Consider the following 25,704-nt stretch of genomic DNA (forward strand, 5'->3'; position numbering starts at 1 on the left):
GGTAGTCAGAGGAGAGAAAAAAACACTTAACTTGTCTAAAAGAGACGTCAGAGATAAAGAAGCCCTGAGGACAGTCAGACAGGTGTGATCTTCTGCTTAAAAAGGGCTTTACTCTGTCATGACTCAGCAGTTGTCGTCAGAGCTGTGCGTCTGCCCAGACAAGCTCAGGTAGACAAACATACCTGTGTATGGTGACTGTATACCCCGAGATCTAATCTTAAATGATTAAAAAACTCATTGTTTTCTGTTTTTAATCCAGTTTCTGACACTAATCTTACAGATTTGTGGATTTGAAAAGGCCTAATTGAAAACGTAACCTTTTTAATGTTACCTGCAATTAAATTTAGGACTAATATAAGAACCAAAACAAAGAAGCAGCTATGAACATCTGCTATTTTCAATTCACAATAGTTGTTTGTCTCACACAGACAGTGACAGTAGTGTTTAGAATTCAGACCTTTAATCAACTTCTCATATGAGTAATTTTCAGTGTGATCTGATTCCACTGAAAGCTTATGTTGACGTCTACATCTGCCAGGTGCACGCAGGAGATCAGAGACACAGAGGCAGACAGACAGGTTGAAATGATGATAGACACATGAAAGAAAACAAAGGAAAAAAAGAAAGCAGACAGACACACACACACAGAGAGACAAGAGAGGTCGTGGAGAAATAACAGACAGATGAGCAGAAGAGGTCTAAGAAGAGACAGACAAGGTTCATACCGACAGACAGGTTTGTGAGGACAGAGAGCTCGAGAGGCAGACAGGTGTGAAAGCTGAGAGCTGCGGGGGGGGGGGGGGGGGGGGGGGCTGCGCTGAAGTCCAGCAGAGGATCTGATATCTGAGACCATGGAACAAGAAGACACACAACACCAGCCTGGTTTCACACTGAGCCGAACGGCCCGACTCTGCTGCTGCTGACAGCGCGAGGAGGTCACTGCCAAAACACTGAGCATCAAAAACAGTCAAATATCTGAACTAACTCTGTATCTTCAGTTTCTGTTTTTAGGGAGGAAAATGAACAGATGTTTCAGAGCTAGACTGATAAATCAATATTAGTTTATTGTACATACACCGGTATCTGTGTATATGCCAGGCAATAAATTGCAGTAGTGCCAAATGCCAAAGATATCTTTGATGTAATGTAGAAACTGCATGACATAGTTTGTTTACTGGAGAGCCCTGACGGAGTTAATTTTCAACTGTAAAATGCCAGACACGAACAAACTGTGGAGCAATTCTAAGAAAAGAAAAAACTAAAATCTATCAAAAATCTTTGTTTATGTTATGTGTTTATGTAACGTACTGGCCTATAAATCCTTATCAGGTTCTCGTGTGCAACAACAGAAACAGCAGGAACTGAGTAAAAATAAAACATTCTAGTGTGTGCAAACTCTTTCAACTTGTTAAACTTTACATTATTTATATGTTCCCAGCTTTCTTTTTTCTGAGCGCAAGGTTTTTGTCTTCTACTTTTTAAATATTTAAGTTATTAAGTTAATCATTCAGCACCTCTAAAACAGTGAGGATACTCTGTAAGCATCACATTTTGTCCATTTGTGGTTCACATACTTAACAAGTAGTAAGACATGACCATTTATGTACTATAAAAATCATTTTGTTGTCACCTTTTTCAAATACTACATCTCTCATTTTAGGGAAGCAACATTTTGTAGCATATACAACCATTTACAACCTAATATAACATGATCAAACATCCATATTTAGGCATTTCACATATCGATGCACATCTGCACATCCATACTTGTGTAAACACACGCGTAGACAACTAGGCTCATAACATTCATAGGCTGATGAAGCCTTTAATGATTTTTCAACAGGAGCAGACTGCACATTAAATTCAGAATTCACAAACGGCACCATCCAATGTGAAGCGAGGCTCTCTAGAGTGACACTTTATTTCAAAGCCTACAGTAGATGCAATGCTGACTTCAAATATTTAAGAGTAAATGTAGCAGTATAATTCAATCTCATGTTATCCTTTTAAATTTCTCATGGGGAATGAATTTTTTAGAGAAAAGGCACTGCAAAAAGAAAAACACAACCGGCATAGACATTTTAATACAGTTTGTTTCTTTTCTTATTTCGTGACATGCAAAATCCAAGCCAGCATGCAAATGCAAGAAATGTACAGCATCTTACCTTTTTTTGGTACCACACCACAGCATCTTTTACTTTGGAAGCCATTTACATTTCCCTTCTCCCGGCCTAGGGCATCTTAGACTGAAAACACACAGCAAGAGAGAGAGAGAGAGAGAGAGAGAGCAGTGTGAGTGACGGAGTAATGAGGAGAGAGAGAGACGACTGAGATCTATATACCTGGCAGGAAGGTGTGTCCTGACAACTGACGAAGGAGGGAGGGAGGGGAGCACATGCACGCACACGCGCACGCGCACACGCACACACACGATTATGCAGATTTGAGAGAAGGTGTTCACTTGGCTTTCCTCCTATATGAAACACAATTTAAATCTCTTCTTCTGATCCTTTTGCTCCTGAATCTCTCTCATACACACACTAGTAATAAGGCCAGTCACTTTTACATGTCATCTCCCTTGACTCCCATAAACAAACAGTCTTTCTTGAAGGCCGGGAACAATTATCACTCTGGATTAGAGCTGGCTGAATCATATTCTGACACACACACACATTTCCAGGAAATACTTGGGAACGGCTGTTGGATCCCTTGCAGTGTTTGGGTGTGTGAGTGATTGTCTTGGAAAGACAGACTCTCTCTCACACTCACACACACACACACACACACACACACACACACACACACACACACACACACACACACACACACACACACACACACACACACACACACACACACACACACTTCAAATGGACAAGTACTAATGACAAGACATAGTATTGCTAAACGTTGCATTGAAACACCTGAACCTCCCCCCACACACACACTGATGTTCACAACAACTAAGTGACAAATTGCATAAACTGTATGCTAAGGTGAATGTACGTTATGGGAGTATATGTGAGTGTATGTGTGTGTGACCTCTATGCAGCACACAGCCGGTTAGCTTAGCTTACAGTAGCATAAAGACTGGAAACAGCTGTAACAAAATCCGCCTACCAGCACCTCTAAAGATCACTAATTAACACGTTATGTCTTGTTTGTTTAATCTGTGTAAACTATCACTTTAAGAGTCGAGCTTGCATGAAACCAAAAACTTAAAAACACTAAAAACCTGGTATTCTGCTGGTTCTGTACATAATTACATAAATATACAGCAGACTCAATATATAGCAATATATGTTATTTCATTATTAATATATGACTTTTGATGATATTCATGACTGACCACCACCAAAATAAACCATGTGTTGTATTACTATAATTTGATTATCAATATTTGGGTCACTGATCCCACCTGCATCCAGAGTATTCATAGTATGTGTCAGTGTTACTGTCAGTGTGGTGTTACAGTAAGTTGTCTTTGAAACAGGATCTCCTGGTGTTGGAGGTGATGTGAGCTTGTTTGTTGTGGTTAAAAAACAAAAACCAGATTTACTGGATCGACTTCAACAAACTTCAAAGTTATCATAGTTAAGAGTTATTATTTCTTCATTTAAATCAGCTTAACGTGTGTGTCTAAGAAAAATGTCTTTGAATATGAGTAACATTCAATAATGTGAGTAGTACAATTTCCCCCCCGAGGATCAATAAAGTATTTCTGATTCTGATTCTGATGAGGGCTGTAACTACTCTGACAGTTTATATAACATTAAAAGTAGAAACCTCTTTCGGTCGGGTGGAGGAGGAAGAAGATGACAAGGAGACAAAGAAGCGGTTAATAAGAAGGTGTAAAGTGGAAAACATGGAAGCTTCACGGTGAGCCACTCTCCTTCCTCTTCTGTCAGTCAGTCAGTCAGTCAGTCAGTCAGTCAGTCAGTCTCTTTGTATCTCTTTTCTATTCCTCTGTTAAGTCAGTGCAGCGTTGTCCTGCTGTGAGAGTGGGAGGGATGGAGGAGCAGATAGATGGAGAGTGACGGAGGGCAGCGGCTGCAGGCCAGGCTGACTCAGGGGGCAGCTGGAGCTTTCTGTTTTCTCTTTGGCTTCATCGGTCATCAGGAAACATTACTTTTTACTTTTTTAGGGGGAGTATTAATGAAGTTTGCCATTTCCCCTGAGCTTTTCAACATATTTTTTTACTCTCAAGCTTTCCACTTAAATTTGACAGAGCAGAGTGAAGACATCCTGCTTTGCATGTAAAGGCTTGTCTGTGCAGACGGCCTCAAGTCTGCAGGGTAGTCCATCCCTGACGCTGGTAATCTAAGTTACTTAGAAGTGCTGCTACTTCTGAGGCATATTTTAAAAAACAAAAGCAACGTGATGAGTCACTTTGTGGCTATCTGCAGTCTGTGATACGCAGGACAGTTTGTCAGCTCCACGGCTTATCTGCCAACAACCCAACCACAACACTTAGTGTTTATGTGTGTGATAGAGTCACCACCTCAAACAAATAAAGTAGCAGTGCGAGTGTGTGTGTCAAAGTCCTCATGTTCAAGGCTGCTGTGAGTACAAGCTCAGCGTGTCAAGAATGTGAAGTTCAAAAAGCAGGAAGGAGAGAAAATGTGTGAACCGTGTCTCTGTCAAGCACTGACGTCTGTTAGTATTAATTGAACGAACACACACACACCCACACACAGCAAACCACAAGCGGACTAATGCACAAAACTGCAAAGAACCCAGTCCCTATACCTGTAAATGCTGCATGCATACTGCTCATAAAGCTGCAGAGGTGTGGTATGCATTTCTCTGTGTGCGTGTGTGTTATTTTGCCCCAGAAGGCAAGAGACATTTTTAGCAACAGGAAGAAAGCCTCTTGCTGTTGTCTACGATTACGATCATCACGCCTCCCTCGATCTTTCACTGCTGAACCACATTATTCCTGATCATACACTTGCTTTTTGCTTTTACCCATACATGCTAATAAAGCATACTGGAACTTAAACTTGACAGACAGAGAGGAGGAGATAGAAAGAGAGAGCATGGACTATGCTGGTTTGTCCTTTTTATGTGCAGTGGTTACACAAGTAAATGGGTTGACAGTGGCAGAGTTAGAGGCGGTGAAAGAATAATGGACAGAACAAGAAAGAGAGAGGAAGAAGGAGGGTGTACGTAAAGAGCAAAGACCATATGGAGGGTGAGAAAGCAAGAAAAGTATCTGTCCTCCTTCCTCTGTTCACATAAACAGAGACAAAGGAAGACGTTATTTCTCATTCACACATGAGTAACACACCCATCCTTAACTCACATTCACACACTCTTCTTGTTGCTGCTCTAACAACAAACTATTTTGCTCTGCAATGAGAAGAATAAAGGATCTAAAATGTTCATTTCATGGGACAAGTAACTGGTGTTGGCTCTCTGACATACCAGAGGTGGAAAGCAGCTTGCAAGCCAAAAGCCTAAAATGCCAAAGATGTATAAATGTCTACAGAGACTCATTTTTAGGGAAGAAAATAAGAAGATCTCAGTCTAGTTATTCTGGTGCTGCAACTTATGAATTTTATATTTAACGGACTGACAAAATTGCAGATGCAGTTTGGCATGGAGCCTCTTTCAGAGCATGACGTGATGCTTGTTTTATCCGATAAACAGCCCCAAAAACACATTTTCAATTTACAAGAACATAAAATGGAGAAAAGCAGCAAATCCTCTAATTTGGGGAGCTGGAACCAAAGAAAGTTTGGCATTTTCACTTGATAAATGACAATTAATTTGTTTTTTGCTGATTAACTAATCCATTAATCGACTAATGCTTTCAGAACTGCTTTGTTATTTCATTTTTTCCTTTAAAAGGACATCTTTATATGAACATGAGCAGACAAAGAGGAGATCAGCTGCACAAAAATTACACATTTTACTGTTGTGGGATTTCTGCAATTTGATGTTACATAATGCAAGATATTTTGAGATCAGATTAACGTCACTGTTAAGTCCACATTAATAAAATTAAAAAAAATTACTGTAGAGCAACAACTGCGTCAACAACTATGTCTTGTCATTAGCACAAGAACAACCCCTGCTGTGAACAATGACAAATCGTCTGATTGTTCAACCGCAAAACAACAATGGCAGGCATGACGGGAGAGAATAACAACAGACGTTCATCCAGACAGACAAACCTATGGGAGCGACACCCCATCATTAGTTTGGACGACAAACAGCAATGTTTTCTGTTTTTTAACGCTGTGACAGCTTTAAAGCCTCAAATCCTCCCCATCCAGAGACAGTGATAAGAAAAATAGGCAGATCCTCCCTGTTCAAAGCCCCAAAATCCCTCCATCATACACCAGTGTGATGCCAACACTGTTTCACACACATTATCAGAGAAAAACACACACAGACTCATACGATTGCCTAATACGGCTTCATAGGCAGGATTAGCTGTAAACTGCTGGGTTATTATTTATGCTGGAAACTATAACAGGAAGAAAATAGGCTGGGAGTTCTTTCCTAACATACTTGTTCCAAAACCACACACTCACAGTGTTCCCAAAATACATTGTGGTTTACTGAAGGGTATTTGGGAAACAGAGCCTAGGCAACACACACACACACACACACACACACACACACACACACACAGACATTATATATTTATATATATATATTCTGGTCACAGGATTCACAGACGTTGAAAAGAAAATAGCTAAGGAAGAGTGTTTTCCTCTGAGCCGCTTAGATTTGACATTTCTAACCTGATATCATATATTTTAAAGGTTGCAATATGTGTGTGTCCCCGATGGTTTTTATTCATCCTTCATTTTCATACCAGTAACTCTGGTAACAGCAAAGTCGTGTCAACAAGAAAGACTTCATTCACAAATGCACCCCATTACAAAGCTCTCAAAGAATTTAACAACTTCACACACACACACACACACACACACACACACACACACACACACACACACACACACACACACACACACACACACACACACACACACACACACACACACACACACACACACACACACACACACACACACACACACACACACACACACACACACACACACACACACACACACACACACACACACACACACACACACACACACACACACAGGGTTGCCAAGTGTGTCTGACCAGTGGTCTGTCTGAACTGACCCATTTACAGGAAGAGAGAGAGAGTGGTCAAGTCAGACAGTGTGTATTATGTAGGCCACAGTTTATATGAGGGCTCTTTTTGTTTGTGTGTGTGTGTGTGTGTGTGTGTGTACATATGTGTGTGTCTTTGTGTGAGCAGGAAATGGTTGAGTGTAATTAGCCATATGTCTCCTGCAGCTACTGTATGAATGTTAATGTGAATGCACGTCAGTGGGAGAAGGTTGAGTTTTGAACGCTGTGTGTGTGTGTGTGTGTGTGTGTGTGTGTGTGTGTGTGTGTGTGAGCTTCATGCTGCCTTCGTGGGAGGTCAGAGATAACAAAAAAGAGAAAGATGAAACCACAGTTTTAACCAAATTAAGGTTCTTTTCAGTGAAAACAGATGACCGTTTTTTTATTATAGAAATTGTTATTGTGTGTCTTAAAACTGATTTAAATTTGTATTCAGTGTAAAAATGTATCATATCTGGATTGTTTTGCCTTGTGCAGCTGAGCTCCCTCACACTCCTTATATTTAGATAAATACATTAATTTATTTATTCAAAACATGATTTTGCTTATTGTAGACTGTATTTTATCGAGGCAAAGTCCTTTGTACAGCTGTTTATGTTTAGACAGTTCACAGTTGAGAACCTTTTGTGAAATTAAAGAGCTATATAGAGACTGTTTACATTCCTCAAAGCAAGATGTCAAAAAAGCATGTCACCTGCACTTAAGCTCAAGGATCGTGTTGTTGGTAGCATCAAAACACGTCACATGACACTTTTCAAATGGAGAAGAAGTAATTGTAGAGCTGATAGCTTATCAGAATCTGCTAACACACATTTAGTCAGTAAAAAATTATTCTTTTTTCTTTTCTTTTCCAGTGTCCAGGCACACACACACACAAATAAAATCCCGACAGCTAAAAGAGTGTTGAGAGTGAGGGCGTGGTGAGTATGTGTGTGTTTGAGAGTGTGTCTAATGGAAAGTGGGTGCGTGTGTGTGAGATATGTTTTGTAATGGTTCTCATAACATTTAATGTAATTGGTTATGCAACCTGCCACCCTCTGACTTTTTAAATCTGATACCTTGACAGCTCCACACACACACACACACACACACACACACACACACACACACACACACACTCTTTCTCTTTCCATTCTTAATGTCTCACATTGTTGTCAATGACTCGGGTTGATTTCTAATAACCGGCTACATTTTGCACTCAGTTCCTGGTTTGTGAAGCTCTCACTCTAACGATTCTCTCGTTGAATCTTTTATTTCTCTCTCTCTCTCTTCTTTATTAGAAAAGCACAGTTTACTAAATATTCAGGTAGTCACTGCGCTAAATGGCAAAAATGTAATCTACGTTTTGGTTCTTAAATATTCCATTTTCTATACAGGGTTTCCTGCATAAACCTGAAATAAAGAGCACCTCCAGTTAAGAAGAAATACAATATCAGGCTTATTAAGCTTCAGGGAAAACGAGCAGTGGTGCTACGTCACACAGCAAAAAGCCACATATTAAATGACTGAAGCGACTGTTTAAACCGTCATCTACCAGATGAGATGAGATGAGATGCGTCTCATTCACTCCACAGTAATTAACCAGAGCCGGACGTTGCAATGGTGGGGAAAAAAGAAGGAGTGTAAAGATGAACGGATACGTGATGGGAAACGGATACAGGAGTCAGAGATTCGCAACCACAGATCTGACCTAAATCCTACATGAGGCGAGGGCGGTTAACACCTGCACTAACCTATTTCCTGGTGGAAATCCTGTTCTAAGTTAAAATGATTAAAAGCTAAACTTAATAAATAAGATACAGAACTGGGAAGATTAAGATAAGTACGAAATTTACTACTGGATTCTGATTTGATTTGATAAAATGTTATCAAACACAACCCTACAGATCTCACGCATTTACTCTCATGACCTCTTGAAGCTTGGTGGTGCTTCAATTTCTTCAAAACACAGGAGCTTGCTTTTCCTAATATGCTTAAAAGTACGACACTGTTTCTTTAGAAGTATCTTAAGTTCAGCAGAGCAGAGGAGAAACACATTAAGGTCAGTCAGTGTATGTTTCCTGAACCTTGTGATGTGTAACCGTATATGTTCCTTCATCGCTCCATCGACTGCAGCAACACCAGAGGTTTTACAAGCTGGATAAACTTGGATAAAATGAGCCACGTTAGGTTTTAAATTTAGGGTGGTGGGAGGCTTCATGTGACAGGCTTCATTTGCTTTCTACGCGGAAGCCAGGAAAGCGTCTCACTATCAGCTGAAAGCCTCGCAGTTCACAGGTGGGCGAACTTCAGGGCTGCTAGAAAAGCCACAACTAACAGAAAATCATCACTGCGGGTTAAAAGACAGCCACAACAAAACAGGAAAAGAGAAGACTTTCTAAACAAATTCAGTCGTGGAAAACCAATTAGTTTGCCTGTGTATCCACGGTACGTGAAAGCCAAGTTTAGAAACCGAGCATGAAGCAATACTGCTGACAACTCCTCCGGCACTGATCTCTATCAGAGTTGACAAATTACAGAGAGGTACATTTTAAATTATAATACTAAATCAATGGAGCAGAAAAGATAGAATAGAATAGAGAAGATTTCAATGTAAATGCTCATGACAGCTGGTCTTCTATCAGCGTTTCTCTGGGATGTCTAATGAAAACATGAGCACAAGAGGAGACCTCCTTCATGAGTCTGGTAACTCGTGATGTGTAACACTAGCTGCTCTCTCTCTCTCTCTCTCTCTGGGCGATCTATATTTCATGAAGGGTAGGTGCAGGTTACATCTCTGAGCCGGGCCGAGAGGGGCACATGTGTGTGTTTAAGTGTGTGTTTGCATGCCTAAAGGAAATACGATGCTGCTCAATCGACGGTGAAGGGTCGAAGGTGTCGGGGGGATTCTGGGTGTGTGTGAAACAGAGGGGGTGGTGGGCGATGGGAGATCATGTTTTACGTCATGTAGGGTGAATCCCTGACAATCTCAAGTAACACTACACTTGACCTATACAGGGCTTGATCATATAGCGAACACACACTACAGTTAAGATAGTTAATTATTTACTTCCTGTGTCATGCCCAGCCCCCGTGGTCTTATAAGACACCAAAAATACTGTTGGAATAGTGAAACTTCTGTCAGACAAGAACAAAGAACTTTGTTTACTCTACAAATAAAGCTGGAAACACACTGTGTGGTTTTATTCATCTTGTACATTGTGTTAACTCACACTACCTCAGGCTTTCTGCACGGTTAGAACCTTTTATGCTCACACTGTACGGATCAAGGGACCAGCCACGAACATGAACACGCCCTCAACAATGGTGACAAAAAAAGAAAAGTTACTTGAACAATTCTACTACAGTATGAACGAAGAGCAAGAAGAAAGATATGGAGGCAGAGATGGCTGAAGACGCAGACAACAGGATGTCTGTTCTGCAGTGAAGTTCAGTTTTAAAATCAGTCTCAAACTATAGATTTAGCCACAACACCACTCCAATAATATTAAAACAAACTTACTACAGTTAATAATAAGGGAAATCCGTGGGAACTCCTCAAACAGCAAGACAGCCGACCAAAGTTTGACCAGAAGTCCATCTGATCAGCCAGATCATTGATCGTTCAGGCGTCCTGACACCCCTAAGACTGAGCGTTAAACGACAACCAATTGGGCAGAAATTCAGCCCTATTTGGGGTTAAATTGGCGAACTGTCCACCTGCCTGGCTTAAAATCTGACGGATAGAAAGTTCCCTTCCTAAAACACAACTTTTATAAAAACACCCATCTACAGGAAGTCAGACATATTACTCTGTAGCCTGTTTTGAAAAATTCTAATCCAGAAATGTCCACACAAAACATGTCAGTTAACAATCTTTCTAGTGAGCCGCTGTGAAGTCTATTCCAAAGTCAAATCATCTTATATTTATGTGTAACATTTGGCAGTTTTGTCAAATATGTGAAAATAGAATTACATTTCTGGACAAACTGATAACGTAGAAGGAACATGGAGAAACTCTGTGTCGGATGTGTCGGATAGGAAACCAGTAACCACAGATGAACTGAAGGAACTGAGTCGTGCACACACACACGCACACACATGCTTCTGCTGATTGTAGACTGGCTTCACTTCAGTCCACACACACAGACACACGCACACTAAAATAAGCCCTGCATGCTCTCCTCAGAGGGGAAGTTTGGCCTTTTTCACATTCTCCTTTTCCATCTGTCTTTCTCTCTCAGACATAATGAGCAGTACTCATGAACTACTGTTGCTGTCTGAGCAGGGTCATTGTGTGTGTGTGTGTGTGTGTGTGTGTGTGTGTGTGTGTGTGTGTGTGTGTGTGTGTAGACAGCTGACACCCTCACAGCAACAGAACAGGGGTTGTTGAAGCATGCGGCGCTCAAACAAAAACAGACTATGCAGAGTTGGGGGGGGGGGGCTGCAAACTAGTAAACACACACACACACACACACACATAGTCAGACAGACAGACTGGGCTCACCTCTAGTGTGGCCGTGTAGCTGACTGGTGTTTCGTCCTCACAGCCAAATTAGGACGGGAGCGGGACATTTGGAAAACAAAGAGAGAGAGAGAGAGAGACGGTCAAGACTGTCTGGAACGATCAAATTTGAGATTCAAAGCAACAGCAGAGTGTGTGTGCGTGTGTGTCTGTCTCAGGCTCTTGCATGCTGGTGAAGCCAGCCAATCAGGAAAGAGATGCTTCCTTTTAGTCACTCAGGCTAATAACTACATCTAATTTCTGTGTGAAAATGGCTTTCCTGTGTGTGTGTTTAATCAGGCTTTGGCTGGTGATGAGGCTGCATAGCGAGGTTTAAAAGCAGCATGTGTCTCCTGCTGAGCCACACACACACACACACGCATGCACGCACACACACAGGTCGCCTCTAGACATAGTATGAATTCTAAGAAACAATAATGAACAACATCAGGCAGCAAAGATCCCCAACAGTAAACATTCTCTAACACTGCAGCTCTTGTGGAGAGTCAGGAGACCGACCACCATCTTCACTGTAATTATCAATTATCCCTCAGGACTCCTGACAATGACAGGTAACCTGTAACTCAAAGTCAAACTGTAGGCCTCCTGAAGTTATTCCTCAGGGCGAGACAGCTCAGCATGACCCTCAGTCAGCTCTGCAGTCAATGTGTTACGCTTTGAGGGTTGCACAGAATTAACCACAGAAAATGATATTTCCATATAAATGCACCTTCCTCAGGCATTAAAATTAGCCTTTAGTGAAGGATGCATGAGTTACACTTCTGTGGCTAAATGATTAGCTTTCCAGCAAGAAAATCACATGATGCCTGTCCTTTTCTTTACAGTTGGAAAGTCTACACCATGTCAAAGTCACAGATAAACCTATCAAACAGACTGAAAACACAAGTATCACAACCATAAGGATTCATGTAATAACCTCCTTAAGTGAAAGGAAGAGGGCGAATGCTACTCATCAAAACACAACCACAAAGTGCAACAAGGCTGAGACTTAACAACAACCTGCAATACTGCTGCTGTACAGCTGAGCACGTAACATGACCTTCCTGCACGCGCTCAGTATGTATATATGTGTGTGTGTGTGTGTGTGTGTATATATATATATATATAGCTGCCCTGCAGGCCATTCTCCAGCTCCAACATAAGATGATATGGCAGTGTGGTGTGTGATGTAACTGTATTGCAGCTGATGATGTAACCAGCTCTGCGGGCAGATTCAAGCTGCACAACAGCATTGTCTGAGAGCTCCTCAAAGAGACAGACAGACAGACAGACAGACAGACAGAGACAGAGAGAGAGAAAGTAAAGACAGACAGACAGGGAGAGAGAGTATAAGAGAGAAAGTAAAGACATACAGACAGGGAGAGAGAGTATAAGAGAGAAAAAAGGACACAAAGAAAAGGACACACGGGTCAGACAATAGGCAGCAGTCTGGGTCCGTGGATGCTACAATTGCACACACAGAGACACTCAATCAGGCAGTCAGTCAACCACCACAATTCACTTCTTGCAAATGCATGTATGCAAATGAAAATGAATGAATACCGTGCTGCACTGACTGACCTCCAGTTCGTGAACGCTGCAGATCTGTTGCACAGCTACGTTGACTGACAGGTACTACTGGCCTAACTGACTGATGAATCAATCAATCAATCAATCAATCAATCAATGTCTCAGAGGCATGCGTGCTATGAAGCCCCAACCCACAATGGGTGTGTGTGTGCAGGTGTGTATTAGGAGCGCCCCGGGAATCCCAGGTCTGTAAGCTGCCAGCTGGGGCGTTACACAACGCCGGCCTTGTTGACATGCAAGATGCAGCAACAGTGATTTCATCGCTCATCTTCTGTCTGTCAACAAGCAACAAACACAAGACCTGTTTACAAACTTACTCTGAGTGCTCTTGCAACCACAGCTTCCTGCTATTTGCTGCTGAACTACAATAAAGTGCCTTGCTCAAGGGCACCCCAAAGCATCTTACACCTGACTGGAAACTGTCTCTAATCTCACTGACGATCATTGATGGGTTTAACTTAAGTGTCGGCCTGTAGTTCTTTACTAGTGTGGCACGTGTCACAAGGCACACCAAGTTGCCTGAGAGGTAAAACTGTGAATGTGACTGCAGATGGGAGTACCTGAGTACACAGCAATGGATTCACAAAGCAAAACGGCTAAAATCATGCATTACATAGCAGTGATACTCTTAAGTGTGACTTTTAGAAATAGTTAAGTACTTCTTGAAATATTAAAATACAGAATTCTGCATTACAGAGTGCTGCCATACATGTCTAATCTGCACAGCTGACTCCCTGCAGGTGAAACAAACACGTGAGATTACTGTGTCTAACAGCTGCAAGAGTAGTTGCAGTTATTTCTGCTGGTATCATTATTTTATAACAGGATTTACGACTCAAATACAGTCTGATCTGTTCCGCTTTTTCAGCCTGTAAGGACATATTCTGATTTACAAGAAATCCATATTTTATGTACAAACAAACTACAGGTTGTATAAAGACGTTAAGCTTTAAAGGCTTATTTAACTGTCCTGGCTCTTGGTTAACATTATGGATTCGTACAGGGCTCTGCCACAGTGGTGAGGAAGGTTAATTTAGCGGTCAAATTATGATTGCAGTGGAAAATCTGGGTGAGTGCTGACAGCGTTAGTCAGACACTGGAACAGACAGTCTGGCTGGATGGCAAACCATGTTGGATAATCAGGCAACACTGCCAAACTGTGAGCCTGCAACAGTTTCTACTCCAGGGACGCAAAATAGGTCAGAGAAAACCAACACTGGTTATAGATAACTTATATTCGGGGAGAGCAGTGAGGTGTAAAGTACAGAGTACAGTAGAAGAGCAGCGGCACGAGTACAGTAGGATGGAATTTAATGGAAAAGAGTGGAGTTAAGTAGAATTTACACCTGAAACGATTAGCTAATTAATGCATTAATAGATTGTCATAAATTTAACCACCAACTATTTCAATAATTTTGAATTTCACTGCCTCCAGCCTCTGAAATGCCAAGATTTTTTTTGGTTTTCTTAGTCTTACACGATTGTTAACTTTGGATTTTGTCAATTTAAAAAGGTGTCACCTTTGATCCTGCAAAACTGTGATGGACACTTTGCAGAATAATTGTGAAAATAATGGGCCGTTAATGCAGGCTTTCCCCCCAGGAACTTGTTTAGTTACGATTCTGACACACGTCTGTGGGAAGAGATGCAATCTGATGGGTAAAACACATCTTTCAGCCATGCAATGTCTCCCAGAGTTTATGAACCGCCACCTCAGATGATCTAGAAGAAACCCAGGAAGTATTTCTAGCCTAGGTCTCGTTTCCTGATCAATTTAGTTCGTGCATGACAGGCTAAACAAAAGTGACAATAATTTAATAGATGGCATTTGCTGTGTGAAACTGCACCTCTGTCCCTTTTACATGAAGATTAATGTTTTATGTTTTAAAACTGTTATTAATTATTTGTATGATTTTAGGGGAGGTGGCCCACCTCTATAAAACACTGGGAAAGCGATGATGGAGATGATGTTAGTTGCAGCCTCAGTAGAATTTAAGTGGAAGGATCTAAATGTCTATATTAAAGACGAATAGTGGAAGAGAGTGGAGTGAAGTTACATAGAGTATGCTAATATACCGGTTTAAAGCACATTAGTGTCTAACGTTATACTAAAGCGAACTCGAACAGACTTAACGAGTGTGTTTTCACTCCATAAAAGGACATGACCTGTGCAACGCTGTAAATCTGTTAAAATGCAGCTAATCTTGTAGCTAGCCTTCATGTAGATGCATATACAGTGTTTTCAGACAGTCTTCGTGGTTCACTTCACACATCCTGTCCTCCTTCTCCTCCTCCTCACCCTCCTCCTCCTTTCTGCTGCTAGCTCATATCATGCTACATAGTTAGCTAAGCTACCGGCAGGCACAAAGAGCCCACACAGCTGACCCTAATACTGAAATCCCGATCACTGCTGTCCAAACATACCATGCAGCCGCTCCGTCTTACCTCCTTGACAGCGACGGCTGCTCCGACGTCCCCACGCCGATCCAAACTGTGCTTTCTAAACGTGATTTACGCTGCACTGGGCTAGCCAACCTTGTCCGGCGTCTAGAAGAGATGCTGAGCGTCTGTTCACCGATGTTTGAAGCAGCAGCTTCTCCCTTTCTGTCTCTCAGTGTAAAAATACAACTTCAGCCCCTGACCGTAAACCACCGTATAAATGCGCCGTTGCATTTTAAGCCAATAAACGTCACCGACGGTTAGTAAAGAGAAAATGAAAGCACAGAGGGCTCACATATCACTCATATGAACAAATAAACCGAAACGCTAAAAGATAAGACGGCACAATGTAGCTGTTTTATGTAGAGGCCCGGTAAATCGCATATAAACACAACCACCGGGAGACATAGGAAGAGCTTTACTCACCTCTAGTGGACGTTAAAACTCACTACAGGAAAAACTTACAAGAGTATGCGCTTTTTGAAAAACTTTACGGTTGGACCCCAGAATGATGGACGTTAAACAAATGTGACGTTGCAAAAACAGGACCAATTGGCTTCCAGGACGGGCGGGACAAACACAAATAACGGACCTAAAAATCCCTCCGTCTATTATAGTTAACGGACACGTCTGTTGATAATTATGTGAATTATTATGAGAAACGTTATGAGTTCTGGTGTGTGCCACACGGGGAGACGAACATGCTGGCCACCGATCTAGAAATACACTGAAGTAAGTCACACTTTGTCTTTTAAATAAAACACCAACCGGCTAGCTAAATGCTAGTGGGCTGTAAAAGCTAGCTGTCATTATAACATGAGCTAACTAACGATGAATGGAAAAAAAAGACACTTAAAATCGATTCCAGCTAGTGTTAGTGACATGTTGTTGGTGTTGTTGGACGTGGTTAACAATACCACGTTTTAAATAACTGTTAGCTGTTAACAGCGACTCCAACGATGTTGTCTATTTTTATATGTATATGTATTGCTAAAGTACTCCACAGATCAAACATTCATCATAATAATGATTTCTGACCTTTTATTTTCTCTCTGTCCTATGGATGTATTGTCTGTCCAGCGTCTGTTTCCTCCTCTGATCTGTGTCCAGTCAGTGAGATGTCTCTGGCTCAGAGGGTTTTGCTGACCTGGGTCTTCACCCTAGTCTTCCTCATCATGCTTGTGCTCAAACTGGACGGGAAGGTAAATTTACTTACTGTATTTCATTTGTATGTGATCAATCCCATTTTACTCCCAGTAGTCATCATTATCTCCTCACTGAGGCAGGACATTGATCCATAACACTGATGGAAATAATTGATACAAACCTTGATTATGTAACTGACATAATCTCCTTGCTTTCCTCCCTCCAGGTGCAGTGGAACTGGTTCCTCATCTTCCTCCCGGTCTGGGTCTTTGATGGCATCCTCATCCTCATGCTTGCCATCAAGATGGCAGGCCGTTGCAAGCCAGGGTACGACCCACGCAACGGCTCCCCAGACCTGCGTCTGCGTGCCTGGTACCTGACGGCCATGCTGCTCAAGCTGGGCTTCTGCCTGACGCTGTGCGCCAAGCTGGAGAAGCTGGCGGACGTGAAGTTGACGTTTGTGTGCATCCCATTGTGGACTATGTTACTGGGGGCGCTGGTGGAGCTGGGGCTGAACATCTTCCCTGAAAGGAGAGAGGCCTGAGAGGGGTTAAACAGCTGGTTCAAACCTCAACATGAATCATTACACCAACAAAAAATTGTTGAGAATAGATTTGTGCTTGTATGACCATGACTTTGTGAAATTGGAGCTTTTGTCTCAGACATTGGTATTCATGTTAAGAATAAGAGACTTTGTGTAAAAATAAAAACCATAGCGTGTTCAGGCCTCAGTGGAGCACGCTGTAAGGGCTTCAACAGGGCAGGGTCTCTGCTGTCTGTGCAACCTAAGAGCTGCTATTGAATCCGTCACAATCAAACTTTTAAAATAGCTTAAAAAATGGCTCCATTTTCTTTGCAAAAAATGCCATAAGGGGATCAACTGTATATGTATAAGACTACTGTGAAGCCTACACTGGAAGAAACATTAACATCCTCTAATGTTTGCTTTTGTTTTGAACTCAACATGCTCAGTATTGTTTTCTAGTGTTAGTTTCACTGTATATGTATATAAGTCAGCACAGCTGCTTTTGTAAAGAACGTCACACAGGGAGGAACTGAACGGTACTTGGTGACTCTCCGTCCCTTACTTAAGCTTTATTCAACACTAACTGTCACTCTTGGTACCGAATCATGGAGTGTAAAATGTTGTAACATATGCTTTAGATATTGTGTGTCTGTATTTACATTTTATATCCGCTTCATTCCTGAGCTGTAGAGAGTAGCTGCTGGCCAAATATTATTTCACAAGTTATAAATTAACTTCAGAGGCGTTCATGACAACAGCTTGGTTTGGGTGCACACACATAAGGAGTTGATAATTTGTCAATTGTTCAGGACTTAAAAGCATTTTGGACCAACTTGTGATTTTCCTTATTCCCACAGGCTAAGCCTCCGCTCTGTACACGCTCTCTTTTGTATCATGTAAATCATCATGTGCCCCATGAAAGTCAGTAAGCGATTATTAGGTACAAGGTCCAAGGTCGCTAGGAAGAAACCCTTGACATGTATCATAATTGGTGGTCAAAGTGACTAACATGTGGAAAATCTAAATTAGGTTTAATTATTAGTGTGTAAACGTGTCAAACTGCCACACAGAGCTTCTCAGAATACTGAATACTAGCGGTTTCTAGAGTTGATCATCGTTTCATTCCAACTTTATGGTACAGCTGCAACATTTCTTTTGTGCCATTTAATTAATAGTATTTCAGATACATTCTTAGCATTATTTTGCACTATGTTGAAATGAAAAGGAATACGTGTTTTGAGATCGAACATGTTTGATAATTAATGCATGTCTTGTAAAAAAATAAATAAATGGTTTCCGTACATTAAGCTGTGGGTATTTGTTTCAATTAGTCATAATGATACTAAATAGTATTTCTAGTGGTAGTGATGAGGATATAAATTCATAGTCAGGTGTTTCCATGCTCAGAAGGATCACATTAGTTGCAGACTATGCAAAATAAAGTTTTGTGGTTTGGGGGGATAAAATCCTGCTGGGACGTGACCTGAAATGAACTGTGAAGCAACCTCAGAGCCAGCAGCAGTGTGTGGTCTGCCCTTTTAGGAACACTTCAGCTCCTCTCACACAGAGAGAGAACACTGAAGTCTTTCTGTCGATTATTGTAGTATTTTTATGATTTAACAGAATTATATTGTTCAGATATTTAATTGTATGAGCTCAGTGTTTCCAGTTTGCAATCGTGTTCACAGAGTTCCAGTTGTCCTGGCACTTGTCATCAACGGCAGGAAAAAGCTACTAGAGGAACTGAAAGTATGAATAGAGACGATTTACTAAAGCACGGTAATGGATAAACTTCCAGGAGGCTTCATGACCATGTAGCCTGAAGCCAGTTTCCAAAGTGGAAACAGCTTGAGTCAGACGCCACACCTTTAAGACTGGCCACCATCAGAGACAGAGGTGAGTTTGCTGTATGTGAAGACACAGCAACGACTGAAACAGGGTGGGTGAAAAAGGCAGAGTTGGATAATTTGGTTGTGCTGCTTAAAAAAGGCCTTGAAGCATAACAGTGTGTGCGTAATGTGCTATGGATAGTTGAGCTTGTAATCATTTCATGCTAGCATGCTATTGTTGTAAATGTACTCCAGCCCAGCCTAATACACAGTGGTTAAGTTTACTAAGTACATATACTCAAGTACAATTTTGAGGTACTTGTATTTCCACTCCAAACATTGGAATAATACACAATGATTAAACCAGCGCTTCTCAACCTTGTTAGTAGTTCCAGCAAAGAGACATTTACCCTCTAAACTTCTCACATAGTTTCATCTTAATAACTATTTTGAGTCTCAAAGACAGAAAATGTTCCAGTATTTCACAGAAAGAGCTTCAGATTAGAGAAAAGTCCCAATGTACAAATTGGTTCACCAGAATTCGACCTCTCAGATTTATCTTGTGACCCTTTGGAGGGGAACAGACCCCTATGTTGGGAACCACTGGACTAAACTACCTAATTGTATATAAAGTCGTAAAACTAGCTCCAAATTAGTAATATGTTACTTACAGTACGCACTGACGCATCAGTATTAACAATCTGATACTGTAATATATAATAACAGTCACAGGGAACATACTCTAGTTAAGCCTACATTCATTTCACAACTAATGATGAGAACTGTGTCTAGATTTTCAGAACCATGGCACTCAACCTCAAGGACTAGTGTATGCTGAGAGACTGTACAGTCTGTGTGAACGCCACATTCACACTGGTTCAATGAGGTTTTTCCGAGTATTCCCTCCAAAAACCCTCTCTTTGTTTCCACTCCAACTTCCTGCCTCGCTCCCACTCCCACACTGTAAAGGTCAGCTGAGCTCCTCTGGCATTCCTGCTGTGTGTGCGAGTGTGTGTGAAAGGGTGAAACGAGAGGGGGAAAGGGCTGTTTTGAGTTGGATTCGACCTGACACACTCCAGACCTGAATTATGGGGCTACTGCATTGTGGTGTGTGTGAGTTGTCTGCTCAAATCTCGCCTGGTAAAACTGCTGAGCTCATTGCTGCAGACTGCAGTGAGTGGGTGGCTTATATAACAGCAATACAGAGAGAGAAAACAAAGGCAGGTATACATCAGACAAAGGTGGAGGTACAGTTTCAGGTCAGACAGGCGCCTCTGGCCTTTAACCAACAACACTTACGTGTTCTGAGGTGCTAGTAATGTTGGTAAAGTGGTGAATGCCTGGTACGTCTGATATTAACATGGCATTAAACACCAGACCAGGAAACATCAGCTCTTACTCACAACATTTTCCATACATTGAACCTTTTATTAGCTAGGTTCATATTTAAAGTAGAAACCACACTACAAGTTTTTTCCTCTTTACAAAACTTCTTATGTACACTACAGTGCTGACAGTTAAAAATCACAGAAACAAAATAGGAAAAAAACAAAACCTTGAGATAAATAAACTCAACCATAATCTTGTCACATTTGTACAAAAAATATATAAGTTCCTGTCAGGGTTTTTTTATGTAACATCTGAAACCCAAAAGCATAAAAAGAGCTGCTTGCAACTGGCTTCAAGTGCTTAATTATCACCTCGCTCTCCCCAAAGCCACCGAGTGAAGAGTTCTGTCTCTGAAACGAAGTCCTGAAGAGAGCCGAATGTTTACGTTTAATTTTCCAAGATTTTCCGGGCCGGCTGCGAGACTAATCATGAAAAGCACAACCCTGCTTTTAGGACGTCGTCCCACTGAGCCACAAAGTCTGGCGCATCCCAACTTACGCCACAGATATTTGGAGAGTTTTCAGCGGCTTCTGAGACCAATTTAAGGCTTTGCTCTCATTTTCCAGTGAAAACTTAAAATTGGGACTCTGCAAAAACTCCCATGAAAGGACAGAACTGCTTCTCTATGTGGCTCTGGGCCATTTAGTAGTTCACAGTTAAGGACAGGCACTGGGGAAACGTTGTGGGCTACATTAGCAAGTGAGCTATACTCCAATATTGATAGTAAAATCAAGACATCAATGACAAAAAAAAAAAAAAAATCAAGTTTTTCTCAACATCAAAGTTCCACAATTGTGGGACGAGCACTGAGACAGAAGAGACTGACTCTAAAATCAGATATTCACCATTTGGAGAAACGTATACTCTTCATAGTTGTTACTAAAACAGATAATCAATAATTTATTGTACTTTTAAAAACACAAGAGGTCACTCCAAGTCCCTGGTCGATAAATAAAACATTTGAACAGACAGGGCGCTCCACACTGTAGACACACTGGACTTCAGGTAAATAGATAAATAGTGCTTTGGGAATGAACTCTCGACAGTGTGCCTTCTGTTTTCAAAGTGTCTTGGAGCATATGTCAATACAGAATAAGAAACCTGTATCATAGAGGTGCTGAGGCCTGAATGATTTACGTAATAGTCTTGGAAGAACCTGAAATTGCCCTGTTGTTAATCTGACATAATCTGGGATTCACGACCCAAAGTATCTCCAATAATATCAACTATATTTTATATCCACATTACAAAGTGCTGTAATGAGTCATGTTTGGGAAGTCTTGACCTACTGCATCTGTATGATATTGCTCTGCTTAGATGCTGTGAGATCTAAAGTTAACTCATGGCGAGCTCTTAATGTAGCTGCATAGGTACTAATACAATGCTGCAGATTTAATATTTCACCTCAAAGTCTTTAAGGTAGCTAAGATTTAGGATTTTTGTTTTTTTAGGAGACCAATATATCTGTGGATGTGTCCTGAATGTTTTTTTCCTGAGACTCTGAAGGCCCGTCTGTGTCGCAGCCTTGGCTGGGCCGAATTCTTCCTTGGCTTAGCAAGTGCTCAGTTTCCAAAATTAGGAGACCTGGTACACATCCAACAGACACTGAAAAACACAGCAAAATTACACTAAGAGCTCTGCCACTGGGGGTACGAGACAGGGCTACAGGTACAAGATAATAATCGCAATATTTTAAAGGAATAGTTTGATATTTTGGAAAAAGAGTTGGAGTTGGATTGTTGCCACTCTACAGGTAGCTGTCAATTAGCTTAGCACAAAGACTGGAAAACAAGGGGAAACCAGTAGCAGTAACTTCTTGGGAGTCTCCACTGGTTGCCTGGCTGTTCACAGAGAAGACTCCTGTGTTTCCAGCCTTCATGCTAAGCTAAGATAAGAAAGCATCAATCTTCTTGTCTAACTCTTGTCAAGACTGCAAATAAACACATTTCCCAAAATGTCAAACTATTCCTTTAAATTGTGACTCTCTTTACGCTGTGATTCAGTGCAGTGCTACTGTATACTGTAGCTTGACATGGGGGGGTTTCCTTTTGTTTAGCAGCACTAAAAACTGCACTTATATTCTTGTTGGACAATAAAACACTGGAACTGATTAGAAAAATCACTTCGACACCTCTTGAATGTTGACTCCTCAGTGAACATGATTCAATAGGACATTACTGGCTTTTTATCAAATTAGAATAAAAATACTGATACTTGCTGTCACCATATCAATAATGGGGAAATGCATTTATACTTATATTCAACAGGTTATTGCAGAGCATTATTGTTCAAAATACAATATTAGGGAAAAGTACTGCGATAGACTGTATTGATTTATCAATACAATACTGTAGAGGAAATGTAGCAATATTACATCAATACAACAGTGTATTGTATAATATCACGATTTGACCCATCATTATTCCAGGAACAGTCTTGGGCACAAAGATTACACTACAAAAAAAGCCACAAAAATGGAAGCATTAGCTGCAAGTTTCACAAAAAGGTTATCATCATGACCTTTTTTATATAAATATCTGACACAAAGTCTCCTTTTTTCCTTCCTACCTCTGATGGCTCGCAGAGAGCTCTTATTTGAGGGTTATGCTCACTTCAAAAAAACGAACCAGACAGCAGTTTTCTCAGACAAGGGAGCGCATTCGAACCTTGAGCCCGAATAATATCTTCTTGGGAAGGAAAAAAAAAGGCCAAAACTACCAATAAATGCAAACAATTCTCAATATTTTTGAACCCAAGCACAACCAAAGCATCAGTACAATCCAAACCAGTCCAGTCAAGTCTGGGGTAGATAAAGTCCAACTCTGCTTTATAAACTACGATACTGTGTTCAAACCGATACACTCCGCTGTCGTCCTCATTATTTCCTTTTTACATCATTTTACAACAACACAACCAAAATACAGTCATTTAAAAACAGCATCATTATATACAAAAACTACTATAAAATCTGTTTCTGCTCCTCTTCATGCTTTGAGGGAGGGGAGAGGAGAGAAGGGGAAACTTGAGGTGGAGGAGGAGGTGGAAGAGAAGGAGGAGGGGGTGGTGGCGAGGAGGAAGGGGGAGGAGGGGGGTGAGGGAAGGGCTGAGGGAGCTGAACCTGCACTGGTGCTGAGGTTTGGTATTGCGGTTGTAGCGGGTAAGAGCTGGGCGACTGAGGGAGGAAAGACTGCGGGGGGAGGAAGTGGTGAGAGGGGAAGTGGGGGTGCTGTGGGGGGAAGAAGGTTTTGGTGTGCGGGGGGAACTGGTGGTGATGAGAAAGGTGAGGAGGGAGAGACTGGGGGTTGGTGAGGGGGGTGTTTGGTTGAGGTGGGCAGGCGATCAGGGGAGGCTGGTAGTACGGCTGAGACTGCGTGGTAATGTTCGGCTGGTGGGGGGGGTGCAGGTGAAGCTGGCTAATGTGAACCGAATGGGGTGGTGCTTTCTGACTGAGGAAAGAGGGACTGGATAGTGGATTTGGGGGCAGGATTGGAGGTCTGTGTGGAAGATGGGAGTGCGGCAGGAGAGGGGGGAAAGAGGGGGGAAGCATGTGAGGGAGGTGAGGAGGCGGGAGGTGCTGGGGCGTGTATTGCTGCATGTAAATCCCTTGCCTCCCGGGGTCCTGTGGTGGATGTATCTGCGAATCCATGGACGCCCTAGAGTCCGCATTGCGAGTCCATTTCTCTTGGAGTGTTTGTGTCCGTGAGTCTGACGCCGTTCGAGCTACTATGTGTGTCCGTGCGTCCATGTGTGTTTGTACATCCACAGCTGGTGACCCGTGTGAAGCCCGAACCTCCGACTGCGCTTGTGTCCATGTGTCTGGCTTCAGACGAATTAAATCTTTGTCCTTCGGTTGGTCTGACTGAGAGGCTGAAGGCAGCTGGGACGACGAAGACACGGCGGAAGGAGGGAGTGTGGGGAAATGAGAGTCTGCTGCAGGCTTGGGACTAGTCAGGGAAGATGTAGCGGCGGTTGATGCGGAGGAAGGTGTGGACCGAACAGGAGATGGAGAAGAGGTAGAGGATGGATTGGGAGGGGCAAAAGAGGAGCGCAAAGGAGTAACAGCTGAAGGCAACGAAGAAGAAGACTTAGAGATGGGTGATTTAGGAGCTGAAGAGGAGGAACTTGTACTGGAAGACGTCGTTCTGCTGTCCAAATGATGGCGATGGCGTTGATGCTGAAGGTGCTTTGATGATGATGCTTTGGGGTTTGTGTCCTGATGAGGAGGATGAGAGGTGGGAGGGAGAGGTGAAGGAGATTTATTCTTACAGAGAGGAGGAGCTGGAAGTTCTGCTTTCACCTTTGCAGGAGGTGAAACCTGGTGTTTGGGTTTTTCTCCTTCTTTTACCCTCTCTCTCACGCTGGAGTCCGCTGAGAGAGAAGGCTGAGACAAGAGAGGAGGATGCTGTTCCTCCTTTATGACAGCCAGCAACGTCCTGCTTTCAGCCTCCTCCTCCTCCTTTATCCTCTCCTTCACTCCTCTCTCACCCTTCTTTTCTCGCCAACCCTCCTCTTTTTCCTCCACTATTTCCCCCTCCTTCTCCCTCAACTCAATCTCCTCCTCTTCCTCCTCCGCCTCCTCCTCTTCCTTCTCCTCCTCTGCCTTCACCTCCTCCTCCTCCTCCTCTCCCTCACCATGGTGGTATTGTTTTAAGCGGACGTGCCATGCCAGGCTGCAGACAGACGACACAGTCTTGAACTGGTGGACCACATTGCGCGGGATGAAATAGATGTCATCGTGGCAGAGGCGGATGCGAGCGTAGCGGATGCCCTCGCGACGTAGCTGGTTTAGTTTGGCATCATCCACCCACTTCACACACTGTAAAGGGAGAGGAGGGGAGGAGGCTTTAGAAAGAGGAGGTACACTACCAAAAAGTCAAAAACCCAAAAAGCTTGATTGTCACATGCAATCAAGCTTTGACTTAATGTAAAATGACACAATATGCAATGTAAGAATCATAAAACAAGGACTTATATTACCTAGTATCACTGACATTACATTTATTTATCACTAACAACAACTTTGTAAGAGACAAGTTAGGGCTGATTAAAAGGCCTTTTTGTAAAAGATAATGTTTTGCAATGTGAAGGTCCCAGGATATTCCTTTTGATCTGTTCCAGGGCAG

General features: G+C 42.0%; 3 protein-coding genes across 3 annotated transcripts in view; 1 reads left to right on the top strand and 2 right to left on the bottom strand.

Annotated features, from left to right (window-relative positions):
• LOC139304873 (protein PHTF2-like) overlaps positions 1-15,794 on the bottom strand; it is a 37,415-nt gene extending 21,621 nt beyond the window's left edge. The window contains exons 1-2 of the mRNA XM_070928768.1: positions 15,698-15,794; positions 2,166-2,246 (exon numbers count right to left, since the gene is read on the bottom strand). Coding sequence (XP_070784869.1) covers positions 2,166-2,210 — 45 coding nt within the window. The 5' untranslated portion in view covers positions 2,211-2,246; positions 15,698-15,794. The remainder of the gene's footprint in view (positions 1-2,165; positions 2,247-15,697) is intronic.
• A 1,015-nt stretch (positions 15,795-16,809) lies between these two features.
• On the top strand, positions 16,810-17,381 carry LOC139305295 (transmembrane protein 60-like). Its single transcript, XM_070929245.1, has 2 exons — positions 16,810-16,893; positions 17,064-17,381. The coding sequence occupies exons 1-2, from the start codon at positions 16,810-16,812 to the stop codon at positions 17,379-17,381; spliced, it is 402 nt and encodes a 133-aa protein (XP_070785346.1).
• Positions 17,382-23,540: 6,159 nt separating this feature from the next.
• Positions 23,541-25,704, bottom strand: part of LOC139305390 (uncharacterized) — a 29,158-nt gene continuing 26,994 nt past the window's right edge. The window contains exon 9 of the mRNA XM_070929361.1: positions 23,541-25,397. Coding sequence (XP_070785462.1) covers positions 23,541-25,397 — 1,857 coding nt within the window. The remainder of the gene's footprint in view (positions 25,398-25,704) is intronic.

The sequence above is a fragment of the Enoplosus armatus genome, chromosome 22, assembly GCF_043641665.1.
Source record: "Enoplosus armatus isolate fEnoArm2 chromosome 22, fEnoArm2.hap1, whole genome shotgun sequence".
Lineage (NCBI taxonomy): Eukaryota > Metazoa > Chordata > Actinopteri > Centrarchiformes > Enoplosidae > Enoplosus > Enoplosus armatus.